The sequence below is a fragment of the Procambarus clarkii genome, chromosome 4, assembly GCF_040958095.1.
Source record: "Procambarus clarkii isolate CNS0578487 chromosome 4, FALCON_Pclarkii_2.0, whole genome shotgun sequence".
Lineage (NCBI taxonomy): Eukaryota > Metazoa > Arthropoda > Malacostraca > Decapoda > Cambaridae > Procambarus > Procambarus clarkii.
In genome coordinates, this window is record NC_091153.1 from 23,203,350 (window position 1) to 23,222,421 (window position 19,072).

The 19,072-nt window shown below is 46.9% G+C and overlaps 1 protein-coding gene across 1 annotated transcript in view; it reads left to right on the forward strand.

Moving 5' to 3' along the window:
* Positions 1-19,072, forward strand: part of LOC123749362 (protein O-mannosyl-transferase TMTC1-like) — a 589,924-nt gene that overhangs the window by 523,317 nt on the left and 47,535 nt on the right. The window contains 1 exon segment of the mRNA XM_069335441.1: positions 11,107-11,318. Coding sequence (XP_069191542.1) covers positions 11,107-11,318 — 212 coding nt within the window.

Consider the following 19,072-nt stretch of genomic DNA (forward strand, 5'->3'; position numbering starts at 1 on the left):
ATATCTTCCTCCTACACCAGGGGAGGGAGTCCTCTGCTATATCTTCCTCCTACACCAGGGGAGGGAGTCCACTGTAATATCTTCCTCCTACACCAGGGGAGGGAGTCCACTGTAATATCTTCCTCCTACACCAGGGGAGGGAGTCCACTGTAATATCTTCCTCCTACACCAGGGGGAGGGAGTCCACTGCTATATCTCCCACCTACACCAGGGGAGGGAGTCCTCTGCTATATCTTCCTCCTACACCAGGGGAGGGAATCCTCTGCTATATCTTCCTCCTACACCAGGGGAGGGAGTCCACTGTTATATCTTCCACCTACACCAGGGGAGGGAGTCCACTGTTATATCTCCCTCCTACACCAGGGGAGGGAGTCCACTGTTATATCTTCCTCCTACACCAGGGGAGGGAGTCCATTGTAATATCTTCCTCCTACACCAGGGGAGGGAGTCCACTGTTATATCTTCCTCCTACACCAGGGGAGGGAGTCCACTGTTATATCTTCCTCCTACACCAGGGGAGGGAGTCCACTGTTATATTTTCCTCCTACACAAGGGGAGGGAGTCCACTGTTATATCTTCCTCCTACACCAGGGGAGGGAGTCCTCTGTTATATCCCCCACCTACACCAGGGGAGGGAGTCCACTGTAATATCTTCCTCCTACACCAGGGGAGGGAGTCCACTGTAATATCTTCCTCCTACACCAGGGGAGGGAGTCCACTGTAATATCTTCCTCCTACACCAGGGGGAGGGAGTCCACTGCTATATCTCCCACCTACACCAGGGGAGGGAGTCCTCTGCTATATCTTCCGCCTACACCAGGGGAGGGAGTCCACTGTTATATCTTCCACCTACACCAGGGGAGGGAGTCCACTGTTATATCTTCCACCTACACCAGGGGAGGGAGTCCACTGTTATATCTCCCACCTACACCAGGGGAGGGAGTCCTCTGTTATATCTTCCTCCTACACCAGGGGAGGGAGTCCACTGTTATATCTTTCTCCAACACCAGGGGAGGGAGTCCTCTGCTATATCTTCCGCCTACACCAGGGGAGGGAGTCCACTGTTATATCTCCCACCTACACCAGGGGAGGGAGTCCACTGTTATATCTCCCACCTACACCAGGGGAGGGAGTCCACTGTTATATCTTCCTCCTACACCTGGGGAGGGAGTCCACTGTTATATCTTCCTCCTACACCAGGGGAGGGAGTCCACCGTTATATCTCCCACCTACACCAGGGGAGGGAGTCCACCGTTATATCTCCCACCTACACCAGGGGAGGGAGTCCACCGTTATATCTCCCACCTACACCAGGGGAGGGAGTCCACTGTTATATCTCCCACCTACACCAGGGGAGGGAGTCCACCGTTATATCTCCCACCTACACCAGGGGAGGGAGTCCACCGTTATATCTCCCACCTACACCAGGGGAGGGAGTCCACTGTTATATCTCCCACCTACACCAGGGGAGGGAGTCCACCGTTATATCTCCCACCTACACCAGGGGAGGGAGTCCACCGTTATATCTCCCACCTACACCAGGGGAGGGAGTCCACTGTTATATCTCCCACCTACACCAGGGGAGGGAGTCCACCGTTATATCTCCCACCTACACCAGGGGAGGGAGTCCACCGTTATATCTCCCACCTACACCAGGGGAGGGAGTCCACTGTTATATCTCCCACCTACACCAGGGGAGGGAGTCCACCGTTATATCTCCCACCTACACCAGGGGAGGGAGTCCACCGTTATATCTCCCACCTACACCAGGGGAGGGGAGTCCTCTGCTATATCTTCCACCTACACCAGGGGAGGGAGTCCACCGTTATATCTCCCACCTACACCAGGGGAGGGAGTCCCCCAGTGACATGACTCAAGTGCTCAGTGTTCACCACCTTGGTCAGGTGGAAAAGGCAGTTACACAAAACATAAGCAATTCTTGCAAGGAACACTTTCTCTAACACGATATGGCCCTGGGTCTAAACATGGAGTCTATCTTCACTCTATCTAACCATGGAGTGAATTTCATTCACTCTGGCATTAGAAGCTTCGAACCAGTGACCACCAGAACAGCATGAGCCAGCAGAGCTAACCACTGAGCTACTGAACACTCCACAATATGAGAGAATCTGGAAGATACACAACTGGAATCCATTTAGGCCTCCCACAGGGGTGCCACAGAGTACATATATATGACTGGGGCGTAGATCTCCTAGTGCCTCTGTGCTCAAGTGGCGGCACTTCAGTCTCAATTGGATACCAGTTGGGCATCTACGAGGGCCACTCTTGTTGTGGTTCGTTCAGTAGCTTGCTGGTTAGAGCAGCTGGCTACCGTTCTGGTGGTCGATGGTTCAAGGCTCCTATTGCCTAAGTGGATTAAGTATTATTATCCACATTCATTGTGGTTAGAAAAGTGCATATACATTATATATGTATGTATATATATATATATATATATATATATATATATATATATATATATATATATATATATATATATATATATATATATATATATATATATAATATGTCGTACCTAGTTGCCAGAACGCACTTCTCAGCCTACTATGCAAGGCCCGATTTGCTTAATAAGCCAAGTTTTCATGAATTAATGTTTTTTCGACTACCTAACCTAACCTAACCTAACTTTTTCGGCTACCGAACCTAACCTATAAAGATAGGTTAGGTTAGCTTAGGTAGGGTTGGTTAGGTTCGGTCATATATCTAAGTTAATTTTAACGCCAATAAAAAAAATTGACCTCATACATAATGAAATGGGTAGCTTTATCGTTTCATAAGAAAAAAAAATAGAGAAAATATATTAATTTATGAAAACTTGGCTTATAAGGCAAATCGGGCCTTGCATAGTAGGCTGAGAAGTGCGTTCTGGCTACTAGGTACGACATATATATATATATAATGTGAGATAGGAAAATAAACAAATTACAAGGGCTAAATACCAAAATTTATATAGAAATGTTTATATTACCAATATAATATCAGATACACCACCCTTGGCGTATGTATGAGGCTTTGATTGCTCATTATTTATATTGCATAAAATTTAAACTATAGTTATATAAATCCCCCCTTTCCTCTGCTTCAGTTATATGAACCTCCTTTCCCCTCTCCCTCAGTTGCATCACCCCCCCCCTCCCCTCTCCCTCAGTTGCATCACCCCCCCCCCTCCCCTCTTTCTCTGTCTCGCTGTGAAAATACAATTTTTAAATATAAAAGTGACGAGACAACCGCACAAAGCTGGTCACGAGACTTCCACCAGTATATTGATATACATTGTCTTGTTAATGTCCAAGGTTCACAAGTGAGCCTTTGTTGTTTGTGGCCACCCGTTGTTTGTGGCTATCCCGTTGTTTGTGGCCATCCCGTTGTTTGTGGCCAACCCGTTGTTTGTGGCCAACCCGTTGTTTGTGACCAACCCGTTGTTTGTGGCCAACCCGTTGTTTGTGGTCAACCCGTTGTTAGTGGTCAACCCGTTGTTTGTGGCCACCCGTTGTTTGTGGTCAACCCGTTGTTTGTGGCCATCCCGTTGTTTGTGGCCAACCCGTTGTTTGTGGCCAACCCGTTGTTTGTGGTCAACCCGTTGTTAGTGGCCAACCCGTTGTTTGTGGTCAACCCGTTGTTAGTGGCCAACCCGTTGTTTGTGGCTATCCCGTTGTTTGTGGCCATCCCGTTGTTTGTGGCCAACCCGTTGTTTGTGGCCAACCCGTTGTTTGTGGTCAACCCGTTGTTAGTGGCCAACCCGTTGTTTGTGGCCAACCCGTTGTTTGTGGCCAACCCGTTGTTTGTGGCCATCCCGTTGTTTGTGGCCAACCCGTTGTTTGTGGCCACCCGTTGTTTGTGGCCAACCCGTTGTTTGTGGCCACCCGTTGTTTGTGGCCAACCCGTTGTTTGTGGCCAACCCGTTGTTTGTGGCCAACCCGTTGTTCGTGGCCAACCCGTTGTTTGTGGCCAACCCGTTGTTTGTGGCCACCCGTTGTTTGTGGCCAACCCGTTGTTTGTGGCCAACCCGTTGTTTGTGGCCATCCCGTTGTTTGTGGCCAACCCGCTGTTAGTGGCCAACCCGTTGTTAGTGGCCAACCCGTTGTTAGTGGCCAACCCGTTGTTAGTGGCCAACCCGTTGTTTGTGGCCAACCCGTTGTTTGTGACCAACCCGTTGTTTGTGGCCATCCCGTTGTTTGTGGCCATCCCGTTGTTTGTGGCCAACCCGTTGTTTGTGGCCAACCCGTTGTTTGTGGCCAACCCGTTGTTTGTGGCCAACCCGTTGTTTGTGGCCAACCCGTTGTTAGTGGCCAACCCGTTGTTAGTGGCCAACCCGTTGTTAGTGGCCAACCCGTTGTTTGTGGCCAACCCGTTGTTTGTGGCCAACCCGTTGTTTGTGACCAACCCGTTGTTTGTGGCCAACCCGTTGTTTGTGGCCAACCCGTTGTTAGTGGCCAACCCGTTGTTAGTGGCCAACCCGTTGTTAGTGGCCAACCCGTTGTTTGTGGCCAACCCGTTGTTTGTGGCCATGCCGTTGTTTGTGGCCAACCCGTTGTTAGTGGCCAACCCGTTGTTAGTGGCCAACCCGTTGTTAGTGGCCAACCCGTTGTTTGTGGCCAACCCGTTGTTTGTGGCCATGCCGTTGTTTGTGACCAACCCGTTGTTTGTGGCCAACCCGTTGTTTGTGGCCAACCCGTTGTTTGTGGCCAACCCGTTGTTTGTGGCCAACCCGTTGTTTGTGGCCAACCCGTTGTTTGTGGCCAACCCGTTGTTTGTGGCCAACCCGTTGTTTGTGGCCAACCCGTTGTTTGTGGCCAACCCGTTGTTTGTGGCTAACCCGTTGTTTGTGGCTAACCCGTTGTTTGTGGCCAACCCGTTGTTTGTGGCTAACCCGTTGTTTGTGGCCAACCCGTTGTTTGTGGCCATGCCGTTGTTAGTGGCCAACCCGTTGTTTGTGGCCATGCCGTTGTTTGTGGCCAACTCGTTGTTTGTGGCCAACCCGTTGTTCGTGGCCAACCCGTTGTTTGTGGCCAACTCGTTGTTAGTGGCCAACCCGTTGTTTGTGGCCATGCCGTTGTTTGTGGCCAACTCGTTGTTTGTGGCCAACCCGTTGTTCGTGGCCAACCCGTTGTTTGTGGCCAACTCGTTGTTAGTGGCCAACCCGTTGTTTGTGGCCATGCCGTTGTTTGTGGCCAACTCGTTGTTTGTGGCCAACCCGTTGTTCGTGGCCAACCCGTTGTTTGTGGCCAACTCGTTGTTTGTGGCCAACCCGTTGTTAGTGGCCAACCCGTTGTTTGTGGCTAACCCGTTGTTCGTGGCCAACCCGTTGTTTGTGGCCAACCCGTTGTTTGTGGCTAACCCGTTGTTCGTGGCCAACCCGTTGTTTGTGGCTAACTCGTTGTTCGTGGCCAACCCGTTGTTTGTGGCCAACTCGTTGTTTGTGGCCAACCCGTTGTTTGTGGCCAACCCGTTGTTTGTGGCCAACCCGTTGTTCGTGGCCAACCCGTTGTTTGTGGCCAACTCGTTGTTTGTGGCCAACCCGTTGTTTGTGGCCAACCCGTTGTTCGTGGCCAACCCGTTGTTTGTGGCCAACTCGTTGTTTGTGGCCAACCTGTTGTTTGTGGCCAACTCGTTGCTTGTGGCCAACCCGTTGTTTGTGGCAAACCCGTTGTTTGTGGCCAACCCGTTGTTTGTGGCCAACCCGTTGTTTGATCCCAAAGGCGGATGCAGACCCTTCTCGATGTTTGTAACTATGACACACGAGTGCCAAATATGTATAGCGATTCCAAGCTTGAATTAGGTCAACGTCTTGTGTCTGGTGGTGCCAAATGATGTTTTGACAAACAAAAATGATCTGTCGCTGCTTCTCTGGGGCAACATTCTCCTCACTCTCACGTGTTGGAGGAAGGACCGGGACGTTTGAATCAGCCGGTGGATCCTTAACAATTGACAAGGCAGTCGAGGAGTCACAATAACGTGGCTGAAGTCTGTTGACCAGACCACACACTAGAAAGTGAAGGGACGACGACCTTTCGGTCCGTCCTGGACCATTCTCAAGTCGATGTCCTGACCGTCCTGGACCATTCTCAAGGGACGACGACGAAACGTCGTCATCCCTTCACTTTCTAGTGTGAGGTCTGATCAACAATTGACTAGGGTTGAAAAGATTAACAGATGCAGTTTAATGCAGGAAAATGCAGGGTTTTGAGCATAAAAAAAAGAGTTCCCAAATCGAGCTGTAAAATGTTGAAAGAGCAATGTCTGATCGCGTGAAAGATCTAGGAAATCGTGATTAGTAACGATCTTTGGCCAAAAAAAATCAATGCATTGTTGTATGGAATACGTCAAATACTGTGATATAATCCTTGAAGGGTTAGTAACCTGATGACAGGTTGTACTAGGAAATACGTCACTATGGTGGTGTTTCCCTGAATGGTCGTCTACTGGCTCATCTTCCTTGTGAGGGAAATAGGCACGAACAAATTACGAGGCGCAGCGATTTCCAGCAGTCACGAAGCTCTGAGGATCCCTTCTCTGGCGGGGCACCTTACCTTGCCATGATTTCGGGGCTTAGTGTCCCCGCGGCCCGGTCCTCGACCAGGCTTCCTAGCCAGGCAGACGACATTTGCAGGCGGGAAAATGGGAATCTGTACGACTCTGTATAAGGTTGGGCGTTTCATTTTCTCGTGATTCAGACTTTATTTTGGGTACTTGAATAATATGTTTCTTTAACCTTCAAGTATTATGATGAATCTACTAGGATGAGTAGCCGCCGGGGCGAGGGATGCACCGGTGGCTTCGTCTCCTATTCCACCTTTCTTTTCCCCTTTCCCCACTCATCTTAACTGTTATCCCCCCCCCCCCATCACTCCCATTTCCGTAACCTCCCCCTCCAACTGACAATTTAAATTTATTTATATAGAATGGATATAGGCGCGTCTCTTCCTCCCTCTTTCACCCTCTTCCCCACTATTCACGCCTTTCCCCCTCGTCCTCATCATCATTCCCCTCTCTCTCTCTCTCTCTCTCTCTCTCTCTCTCTCTCTCTCTCTCTCTCCCCCTCTCTCTCTCAGAAAATGGACTATTAAGAAGCAATGAAACAAATGTATGGGCCTAATGTCTATTATTTTCTTTTATCCGTTTTCCATTTAAATTTTTCTCATTTTTTCCTTCTGCCCCCCCCCCCCTCTCGTCCTCCTTCCCCTTCCCGTCCCTGCTTCGCAGACTTCCTCTCAGAAAATACATTAAAATCACTACAACTCTACGGAAATCACACCATATATTTCACACTTGACGTCACGAAAATCGCCTGGGGGACGGGGGTGGCTTTAATTACTAATATTTCTTAGTGTTTACTTTAGGCCTACTCAAACTACGCCAATCCCCCTGCAAATGTTTGTGAGGCAAGCTGCAAGCGTCAGGCCTAGAGTCTTGGGCACACTCTCCTATTGGTATATATGTATTTAAGTGAGAAGGCACAATATCAGAGGACAGCCAAGCTGGGCATAAACAGCATGTGGAGACTCATGTTATTGTCGCTTGAGGCATGATGTAAGAGCGCCAAGATGTAATAAGATAAATTAACAGTGCTTGGTAATGTGTGTGTGTGTGTGTGTGTGTGTGTGTGTGTGTGTGTGTGTGTGTGTGTGTGTGTGTGTGTGTGAGTGTGTGTGTGTGTGTGAGTGTGTGTGTGTGTGTGTGTGTGTGTGTGTGTGTGTGTGTGTGTATGTGTGTGTGTGTGTGTGTGTGTGTGTGTGTGTGTGTGTGTGTGTGTGTGTGTGAGTGTGTGTGTGTGTGTGTGTGTGTGTGTGTGTATGTGTGTGTGTGTGTGTGTGTGTGTGTGTGTGTGAGTGTGTGTGTGTGTGTGTGAGTGTGTGTGTGTATGTGTGTGTGTGTGTATGTGTGTGTGTGTGTGTGTATGTGTGTGTGTGTGTGTGTGTGTGTGTGTGTGTGTGTGTGTGTGTGTGTGTGTGTGTGTGTGTACGCGCGTGTATAAGGAAGTCCTCTCATGTGTAACGCCGAGAGTGAACTTGACCTTCACACAGCCATTAGCGGGGAAGACATTATTCCTTAATAATCAAGTTACACCGGAGAGTAGTCTTGTAACGACCTGTCGCATGATAATATGACACAGAGTGGAGGAATTATTCAGAGTCAGCGCCAGAGACCATCAGAATATAGGCTGAATGAGGAACACCTGTGATTACTGACCAATCTTGTTGAAACAGCTATTTATCCGTGGTAGTTCCGTAGTGACAGATGTTTCGCTGTGGTAGGTCGGTAGTCGCAGGTGTTTTCAGCGTGTTCTGCCTTTGTTGTGCCTGCCTCTATTATCATAATAAAACAACTTCATAAGAAAACCACAATCGCTAAAATAAAATAATATCAGGAATATTGTCTCTAACATGGAACAACTTGACATCAAAAGTCAAACTAAAACTACATTTAAATTAACAAATTATTTAATTAATTTTCAGTGAACCTATATGGTACAGTTGTGGTACTGGGGACTCGTAGGGGATTGAGAGTGGAGAGGGGGGGGGGACTGGAGACTTGTGGGGGTTTGAGAGGGGGGAGTAGGGAGGTTATGCTCCTAAGGAAAGTACACACACACACACAGATGTGTGTGTGGAGATGAATAAATTCCTATGGGATATACATTGGGACACAGAACTCGGAACCAAGTCCGTACAGGACATGATGGACTATGTCACCCAAAAATGTCAGGAGGCTGTAAGCAGGTTTGTCCCAGCCCGACAGGAGAAAACAGAGAAGCAAAGGAAGAATCCGTGGTTTAATAGGGAATGTATGAAAGCAAAGGAGCTGAACAAAAGGGCATGGAGGAACTTCCGTAATAACAGAACACCAGAAAGTAGAGAGAGATACCTGAGAACCAGGAACGAGTATGTTAGTGTGAGAAGAGCAGCTGAGAAAAGGTATGAAAATGATATAGTTAATAAAGCCAAGACCGAACCAAAGCTACTACACAGTCAAATCAGGAGGAAGACAACAGTGAAGGAACAGGTGATGAAACTTAGGGTGGGCGAGGACAGGTACACAGAGAATGACAAAAAGGTGTGTGAAGAACTCAACAAAAGGTTCCAAGAGGTCTTTACAATAGAACAGGGAGATGTCATGGCGCTAGGAGTGATGGCAGCAAACCAGGTGACCTTGGAAAGGTTCGAAATTACAAGAGATGAGGTGAAGAAGCACCTATTGGAGCTGGATGTGAGAAAAGCTGTTGGGCCGGACGAAATCTCACCATGGGTATTGAAAGAGTAGGCAGGAGCACTTTGCTTGCCACTCTCCATAGTGTATAGTAGGTCACTGGAAACGGGAGACCTACCAGAAATATGGAAGACTGCTAATGTAGTACCAATATACAAAAAGGGTAACAGACAAGAGGCACTGAACTACAGGCCAGTGTCCTTGTATACCATGCAAGGTGATGGAGAAGATTGTGAGAAAAAACCTAGTAACACATCTGGAGAGAAGAGACTTCGTGACAACCCATCAACATGGGTTCAGAGAGGGTAAATCTTGCCTTACAGGCTTGATAGAATTCTACGATCAGGTGACAAAGATTAAGTAAGAAAGAGAAGGATGGGCGGACTGCATTTTTTTGGAGTGTCGGAAAGCCTTTGACACAGTACCCCATAAAAGGTTGATGCATAAGCAGGAGAAACAGGCAGGAGTAACTGGTAGGGTGCTCCAGTGGATAAGGGAGTACCTAAGTAATAGGAAGCAGACAGTTACAGTGAGGGGTGAGACCTCAGAATGGCGTGAAGTCACCAGTGGAGTCCCACAGGGCTCTGTGCTTTGACCTATCCTGTTTCTGATATACGTAAATGATCTCCCAGAGGGTATAGCCTCATTCCTCTCAATGTTTGCTGACGACGCCAAAATTACGAGAAGGATTAAGACAGAGGAGGACAGCTTGAGGCTTCAAGAAGACCTAGACAAGCTGCAGGAATGGTCGAACAAATGGCTGTTAGAGTTTAACCCAAGCAAATGTAATGTAATGAAGATAGGGGCAGGAAGCAGGAGACCAGTTACAAGGTATCATTTGGGAGATGAGATACTTCAAGAGTCAGAGAGAGAGAAAGACCTGGGGGTTGATATCACGCCAGACCTGTCCCCTGAAGCTCATATCAAGTGGATAACATCAGCAGCATATGCCAGGTTGGCTAACATAAGGACGGCCTTTAGAAACTTGCGTAAGGAATCTTTCAGAACATTATATACCACATATGTCAGACCAATCCTGGAGTATGCGGCTCCAACAAGGAATCCATATCTAGTCAAGCATAAGACTAAACTGGAAAAGGTTCAAAGGTTTGCCACCACATTAGTACCCGAGGTGAGAGGAATGAGCTACGAGGACAGACTTCAGGAATTAAACCTCACTTCGTTTGAAGACAGAAGAATTAGGGGGGACAGGATCACCACATTCAAGATTCTCACGGGAATCGACAGGGTTGATAAAGACAGGCTATTTAACACAAGGGGCACACGCACTAGGGGACACAGGTGGAAACTGAGTGCCCAAATGAGCCACAGGGATATTAGAAAGAACTTTTTTAGTGTCAGAGTGGTTGACAAATGGAATGCATTAGGAAGTAATGTGGTGGAGGCTGACTCCATACACAGTTTCAAGTGTAGATATGATAGAGCCCAATAGGCTCAGGAACCTGTACACCTGTTGATTGACGGTTGAGAGGCGGGACCAAAGAGCCAGAGCTCAACCCCCGCAAACACAACTAGGTGAGTACACACACACACACACACGGCGTTTTTCCTGATAAGGAACAAATGCGAGAGTGAACGTGAGCGCCGTTCTGCTGGCATGCCGATCGTTACAGAAAAATATACACCCTTGAGAATTTGCCCAGCTTCGCTCCCACCAAATTCAGCCCCCGTTTGTTTTGTTTCACGTTGCAGGCAGTTAGATATCTGAATTATTTAAGCGTCTGAAAAGAGGTGCTGGTGGCAGGGAATTCCTCCCCAGCTCGTCCTGCCTTTCAACCCAACGAACAATATAGCACTTTGGGAGGATCTGGAAGTGTTACTGGAAGATAATCCTCTCTTCCCTTGTCTCCCCACCAGGCAGCAGGGTCGCATGGTGGAGGCGGTGACGCTGCTGGAGGAGAGTCTACGCCACGATGCAACCAACAGGGATGCCGTGTCGGCCCTGGCTGGGCTCTACAGCGAGGCCGGACGCTCCACGGAGGCCGAGAGCCTCCACCTGGCACTGTTAGCTGCCCGGCCCTCAGACCCGGTGGTCCACAACAACTACGCCGCCTTCCTCCAGAAGATCGGTGAGTCCATCTTGCCGCCGAGAATATATGGGTAGGTAATCTTGCCGCAACCCCCACCTCTCCTGTAGAGGAATAGTAAGTGCCTCCACTCCCTTATTTCCAACCCTTACTCCGAATGGACGGTACGTTTAAATACTAAACGTAATAAGTACATTCCTGACTGTCTGCATAGAATATATATACTTAATTGTGCTGTTACATTTACCTCCCCATATATTCTCATATTCTGTTAATACACTCAAAATTTATAGGATGAAGTTTTCGTGTTCAATTCTATATACATAAGTTTTAAATATAAAGAATTTATTTTTCAGTTTTATGAAACAATGGAGATTTTACAATTTTGTTTTAAATATCCTTCTTAAAATTATAATATAACCTCAAGATATATCCTGAGTTACTTTATAATTTATTGAGAGACTTTAGTTTTGTTTTATTACTTTTATAAAATTGTAATGTCAATATAGCTATAGGTTAAGTACTAATTGTAATTAAGAAGCAATAAATGCTATTTACATGCTTGTCCTCCTACACTAAGAAGGTTAGGTTAGGTCGTGGTGTTCTATACAGCTTTTCAGGTAAACTGTAATATTCACAATATTTAGGTGCGATGCTGGCGATTAAGTGTATTTATGTACTATGCCGATAGTCAGGATTGTACTTATTACATTTAGTATTAAAACGTACTGTCTATTCGGAGGAAGGGTTGCTTATTTCAGCAGACCAGTGAGCCCGTATCTTCCTTACTGCCAGGAATTGGTAAGTATATCCACTTGTTATTAGAATCGATGTATAATGGGGTCGCCTACTACTACAATATAATGGGCGATGAAACAACCAATTATCAGTGAGAATAATCAAATTATGAGGCCTTCATGTTTCTGCAAACCTCCCACTTGGCTTTGGTTGTTATAACTACTGGTGGCAAGTGACGTGTGTGTGTGCTTAAGGCGTCCTGCTGTGCTGCTGGCAATCTGGGTTAAATACCTTCCTTGTACACATACGATTACTCGCGCTCCACATCTATACACATGTATAAATGTTAATCTTTCATCAATATATATATAAAATATATATAATAGGATACATGGAATAAACTCCAGAATTTTTCCAACTAGTGGAAAATTGCACACCACTGGAGTCTATGTTCTCGGCTCACAATCAGGGAAACAGAGTTCGATACCTGGATGGGAGAGAGCGAGAAAACAGGGATGGTTTGGCACGTTTCCTTTCATCTGATGCGTCTGATCCCCCAGCAGTAAATATAGGTATCCGTGAGTTAGGTAACTGTTGTGTGTGGCATCCTTGCAAACATCAGTAATTCGACCAATGTGAGATCTCAATATAAATTAGCCTAAAGTACATTCTTCCAGTCCCCGGCAAAAGGAATTATATGACTCGACTCCACCCATAAGACATTAAAGGCTTCTCACGTATTTTATGTTTAAATTTCTTAATCTCACTAAGAAGTTTCTCTCTCAAACACACACACACACACATTGAATCATTCAGAACTTTGTATACCACATATGTCAGACCAATCCTGGAGTATGCAGCCCCAGCATGGAGTCCATATCAAGTCAAGAATAAGACTAAACTGGAAAAGGTTCAAAGGTTTGCCACCAGACTAGTACCCGAGCTGAGAGGTATGAGCTACGAGGAGAGACTACGGGAATTAAACCTCACTTCGCTGGAAGACAGAAGAGTTAGGGGGGACATGATCACCACATTCAAGATTCTGAAGGGGATTGATAGGGTAGATAAAGACAGTCTATTTAACACAAGGGGAACACGCACAAGGGGACACAGGTGGAAACTGAGTGCCCAAATGAGCCACAGAGATATTAGAAAGAACTTTTTTAGTGTCAGAGTGGTTGACAAATGGAATGCATTAGGAAGTGATGTGGTGGAGGCTGACTCCATACACAGTTTCAAGTGTAGATATGACAGAGCCCGATAGGCTCAGGAATCTGTACACCTGTTGATTGACGGTTGAGAGGCGGGACCAAAGAGCCAGAGCTCAACCCCCGCAAACACAACTAGGTGAGTACACACACACACACACACACACACACACACACACACACACACACACACACACACACACACACACACACACACACACATAGTTATTGAGATCCTTAAAGAGGTAAGGATGGAGGACAGTAACCAAAATGTTGAAAAGGTTTTCAGGCTTGGAAAGTACAACAAGGACAGAAACCGAATGATAAAGGTGGTATTCATGAGCGAAATCATGAAAGAGGAACTGTCAGCAAGGAAGTGCTGTCTAGCAAATGCACAGAAGTTCAAAAAAGTATTCCTGCAGAGGGATATGACAAGGGAAGAGAGAAAGCAGGCAGCAGACACGAGGAAGGAGCTCAGGGAGAGAGAAAGGAATCAGAGAACCACAACCCCAAACCCTACAACCCTAGAGGGGAGTGGGGAACCCTCTTCAAACAGTGCAACAGCCACAGGGAGTGGGGCACTACCCCTCACATTCTACCCAACAGACACCATACATGCCCCATCCCCTGTCAGGCCCAGCACTAAGTAACCACCTAGGGCACCCTCCCCCGCCCATCCCCTTCCTCCCACTCACCCCTCTCCCCAGGACCTCCCTTCTCCCCCCATCCCCCCCCTTCTCCCACATGCCCTCCCGTCTCTCCCACCCCCAAGCCCTTCGTTCTCCCCTGCCCCCCACTCTCCCCCACCCCACCTAAGTCTTCCCCTCTACACCACTCCCCTAAACCCTCCCCTCTTCCTCACCCACCTCCTCCTTCCTTTCCTCCCCCTTTTATGCCCCCCATCTCCCAAAGCCTCTCCTCCCCCCATGCTTCCCCAACCCTCCCCCTCCCACCCCCCCCAACCCCTCCCTCTCACTCTCCCCTCCAACCATCCCCCTCTCATTCTCCCCCCCTACCCTCCCCCCTATCCTCCCCCTCTCCCCCACCCCCTCAAGCCCTTCCTCCTCCACCAGTCTCCCCGTACCAGATCCTCCCAGCTCCCACTCACCCCAGATCCCACAGGTCCCCCCAAGAGGAGAAACAGAAGAGAATCAGTTTCAGGGTGATGTACTCGAACATAGTTGGGATCACAAGCAAGACAAGTGAAATAAGGGAAAGAGCACAAGAAGTGAACCTAGATGTAATCGGACTCACGGAAATAAAACTCTCTGGAATCATAACGAATGCCGTGTTTCCCCAGGAGTACACAGTAATAAAGAAAGAGAGGGAAGGTAGGGGAGGAGGCGGAGTGGCCCTACTGATGAGAAAGGAATGGAGTTTTAAGGAGATGGCCATCCCGGGCTGTGAGGGGGTTCAGAGACTACATAGCAGGCACCATGACAATGGGAGGACCAAAAATAGTAGTAGCAGTAATATACAGCCCTCCACCAAATGACAGAAGACCCAGTCAAGTGTGCAAAAACAACATGGCAGTTAACACTATAATTGAGAGGGCAGCCTCTGCTGGCTGTAGAAATAGATCCCACCTGCTCATCATGGGGGACTTCAATCACGGAAGGATTCCCTGGGAGAATAAGGAACCACATGGAGGCGAGGATACGTGAAGAGCCAAACTACTGGAGGTGAGGAAATGACGAACCAGCGAGACTCGACCTGGTCTTCACTCTGAACGACTCCGACATAAGAGAAATCGGTTATGAGGCCCCAGTAGAAATGAGCGACCACAGTGTACTGGTGTTTGAGAACCTGATTGAAGAAGGATTATTGAACTCGAGGAGGGATACCGAAAGCAAAAGGTTAGCATACCGAAAGGGGAAACTATGAGGAGATAAGAAAATTCCTAACAGATATAGCATGGGAAACAGAGCTCAGGGAAAAGACGGTCCAAGATATGATGGACTACATCACGCAGAACTGCAAGGACGCAGCAAACAAGTTTGTCCCAGTCCAAAAGGAAAACAGTGAAATGAAGATGAGAAACCCATGGTTTAATCAGAGATGTAGGCTAGCTAAGCAGCAAAGTAAAAGGGCAAGGAAAAACTATAGGAATAACAGAACACTGGAGAGCAGAGAAAGATACCAGAATGCCAGAAATGAATATGTCAGGATGAGAAGAGAGGCAGAAAGACAATACGAAAATGACATCGCAAGCAAGGCAGACTCAGCCTAAACTGCTACATAGTCACATCAGGAGAAAAACAACAGTAAAGGAACAGGTTATGAAATTAAGGATAGGGGCGGAAGGATTCACTACAAACAACAAGGAAGTGTGTGAGTAACTGAATAAGAAATTCCAGGAGGTCTTCACCTTAGAGCAAGGAGAAATTCCAGAGATAAGAGAGGGAATAGCTAACCAGGAACCACTGGAAGAGTTTGAGATTACCAGCGGGGAAGTAAGGAAGTGTTTACTAGAGTTGGATGTGACAAGGGCTATAGTCCCAGATGGAATCTCCCCTTGGATATTAAAGGAAGAAGCAGAAGAACTGTGCTGAAATATAACAAATCACTGGTAACAGGGGAACTGCAAGAAATTTGGAAAGCAGCTGACGTAGTCCCGATATACAAGAAAGGGGATAGAGCATCTGGAGCGAAGGAACTTTGTAACACAGCATCAACATGGGTTCAGGGATGGCAGGTCCTGCCTCACAGGGTTACTTGAATTCTACGACCAGGCAACAAAAATAAGGCAAGAAAGAGAAGGGTGGGCAGACTGCATATTTTTGGATTGTCAGAAAGCACTTGATACAGTGCCACACAAGAGGCTAGTGAAAAAGCTGGAGATGCCGGCTGGAGTGAAAGGGAAGGTACTCCGTTGGATAAGGGAGTACCTAAGCAACAGAAGACAACGAGTCAGTATGAGGGGTGAGGTTTCAGATTGGCGAGACGTTACGAGTGGAGTCCCGCAGGGGTCAGTCCATGGACCTATACTGTTTCTGATATATGTAAATGATCTCCCAGAGGGTATAGAATCGTTTCTCTCAATGCTTGCCGATGATGCAAAAATTATGAGGAGGATTGAAACTGAGGATGATAGTAGAAGGCTACAAGATGACCTAGACAGACTGAGTGAATGGTCCAACAAATGGCTGTTGAAGTTCAACCCGAGTAAATGCAAAGTAATGAAACTAGGCAGTGGAAACAGGAGGCCAGACACAGGATACAGTATAGGAGATGAAGTACTTAATGAAACGGACAGAGAGAAAGGAGTTGATATCACACCAAACCTGTCTCCTGAAGCCCACATAAAAAGAATAACGTCTGCAGCATATGCGAGGCTGGCTAACATCAGAACAACCTTCAGGAACCTGTGTAAGGAATCATTCAGAATCTTGTATACCACATATGTAAGACCAATCCTGGAGTATGCGGCCCCAGCATGGAACCCGTACCTTGTCAAGCACAAGACGAAGCTGGAAAAAGTTCCAAGGTATGCCACTAGACTAGTCCCAGAACTAAGAGGCATGAGATACGAGGAAAGGCTGCGGGAAATGCACCTTAAGATACTGGAAGACTGAAGAGTAAGGGGAGACATGATCACAACCTACAAAATCCTCAGGGGAATCGAACGGGAAAACATAGATAAACTATTCAACACTGGTGGTACGCGAACAAGGAGACACAGGTGGAAACTGAGTACCCACATGAGCCACAGGGACGTTAGAAAGAACTTTTTCAGTGTCATAGTAGTTAATGGACGGAATGCATTAGGCAGTGATGTGGTGGAGGCTGACTCCATACACAGTTTCAAATGTAGATATGACAGAGCCCAGTAGGCTCAGGAATCTGTACACCAGTTGATCGACAGTTGAGAGGCGGGACCAAAGAGCCAAAGCTCAACCCCCGCAAGCACAAATAGGTGAGTACACACACACACACACACACACACACACACACACACACACACGTATAGATGTGGATTGCGAGTAATCGTATGTGTACAAGGAACGTATTTAACCCAGTTTGCAAACAACAACATGGGTTCTGGAAAGGGAAATCGTGCCTAACTAACCTTTTGGAATTCTATGATAAAATAACAAGGATAGAGAAGGTTGGGCAGATTGCATATTTCTGGACTGCCAAAAAAGCCTTTGATTCAGTATCGCACATGAGACTGCTGTTCAAACTCGAGAAGCAGGCGGGGGTGGGAGGAAAGGCCCTAGCATGGATAAGGAACTACCTAACAGGAAGGAGCCAAAGAGTTACGGTAAGGGGCGAGAAGTCGGACTGGTGAACCGTAATGAGTGGAGTACCTCAAGGATCGGTGCTGGGACCAATTCTATTTCTAATATATGTTAACGGCATGTTTACAGGAGTAGAGTCACACATGCCAATGTTCGCGGATGACGCAAAGTTGATGAGAAGAGTTGTGACAGATGAGGATTGCAGGTTCCTCCAAGAGGACCTGAACAGGTTGTAGAGATGGTCAGAGAAATGGCTACTGGAGTTCAACACGAGCAAATATAAAGTTATGGAAATGGGACTAGGTGATAGGAGACCAAAGGGACAGTACACAATGAATGGGAACTGCCTACTTGTGACGACGCGAGAAAGAGACCTGGACCTAATCTATCGTTAGGACGTAACACCTAATCTATCTACTGAAGCACATATAAATAAGATAACGACACCAGCGTACTCTACAGTGGCAAAAGTTAGAGCATCATTCAGAAACCTAAGTAAGGAGGCATTTAGGGCACTTTACACTGTCTACGTGAGGCCAGTCTTAGAGTATGCCGCCACATCCATGGAGTCCACATCTGAAGAAACATATAAGGAAACTGGAATAGGTTCAGAGGTTTGCAACAAGACTCGTCCCAGAGTTACGAGGGATGGGGTATGAAGTGCGCCAGAAGGAACTGTGCCTTACGACACTAGAAAAAAGAAGGGAGAGGGGGGGGACATGATAGGAACGTATACAATACTCAGAGGGATTGACAGTGTGGACAGAGACGAAATGTTCACACGGAATAGTAACAGAACGAGGGGACATGGGTGGAAGCTGGAAACTCATGAGTCATAGAGATGTTAGGAAGTTTTCTTTTAGCGTGAGAGTAGTGGGAAAATGGAATGCACTTAAGGAACAGGTTGTGGAAGCAAAATACTATTCATAATCTTAAAATTAGGTGTGATAGGGAAATAGGATCAGGATTTTTGCTGTAAACATCCGATGCTCGAAAGGCGGGATCCAAGAGTCAATGTTCGATCCTGTAGACACAAATAGGTGAGTACACACGCACACCACACCTTATCGTCACTCAAGACTCGCCATACAAGTGATGCTAATACATTACGCATTCATTATATATAAACTTATGTCTTTAAACAACAAACATGCATACAAGTAATACTCAGAAAGTACAATAGCGTGATGCATCAAATGAACAAATCCACAAGGGCCGTGACGAGGGTTCGAACCTACGTCGATTTGCAGGTTACGTCGGTTGCAATTCTTTTGACCATGTCGTAGCTCAGTCAATTAAGGCGCGTCTGGGATCCTCTCGGATACAGGTTCGAACCCTCGTCACGGCCCTTGTGGATTTGTTCATGTATACAAGTCTTTATGTAAACAATGAACTTTCGACCAACAAACAACAGCACAAGAATATTCGCGTCTTATAAGATTATATTCAAGCTAAAATATTTTGTGTTCACAGAGCCATTAATTAATCTTGATTTTGTCGTTAAGTATAAAATTTTGTTCGAGGTCCAATCACACTTATTTCCACCATTACATAAAGTATTACGGGGCAGCTAATGGTCGCAATAAACAGTATTTGAAGAGCTTTACTG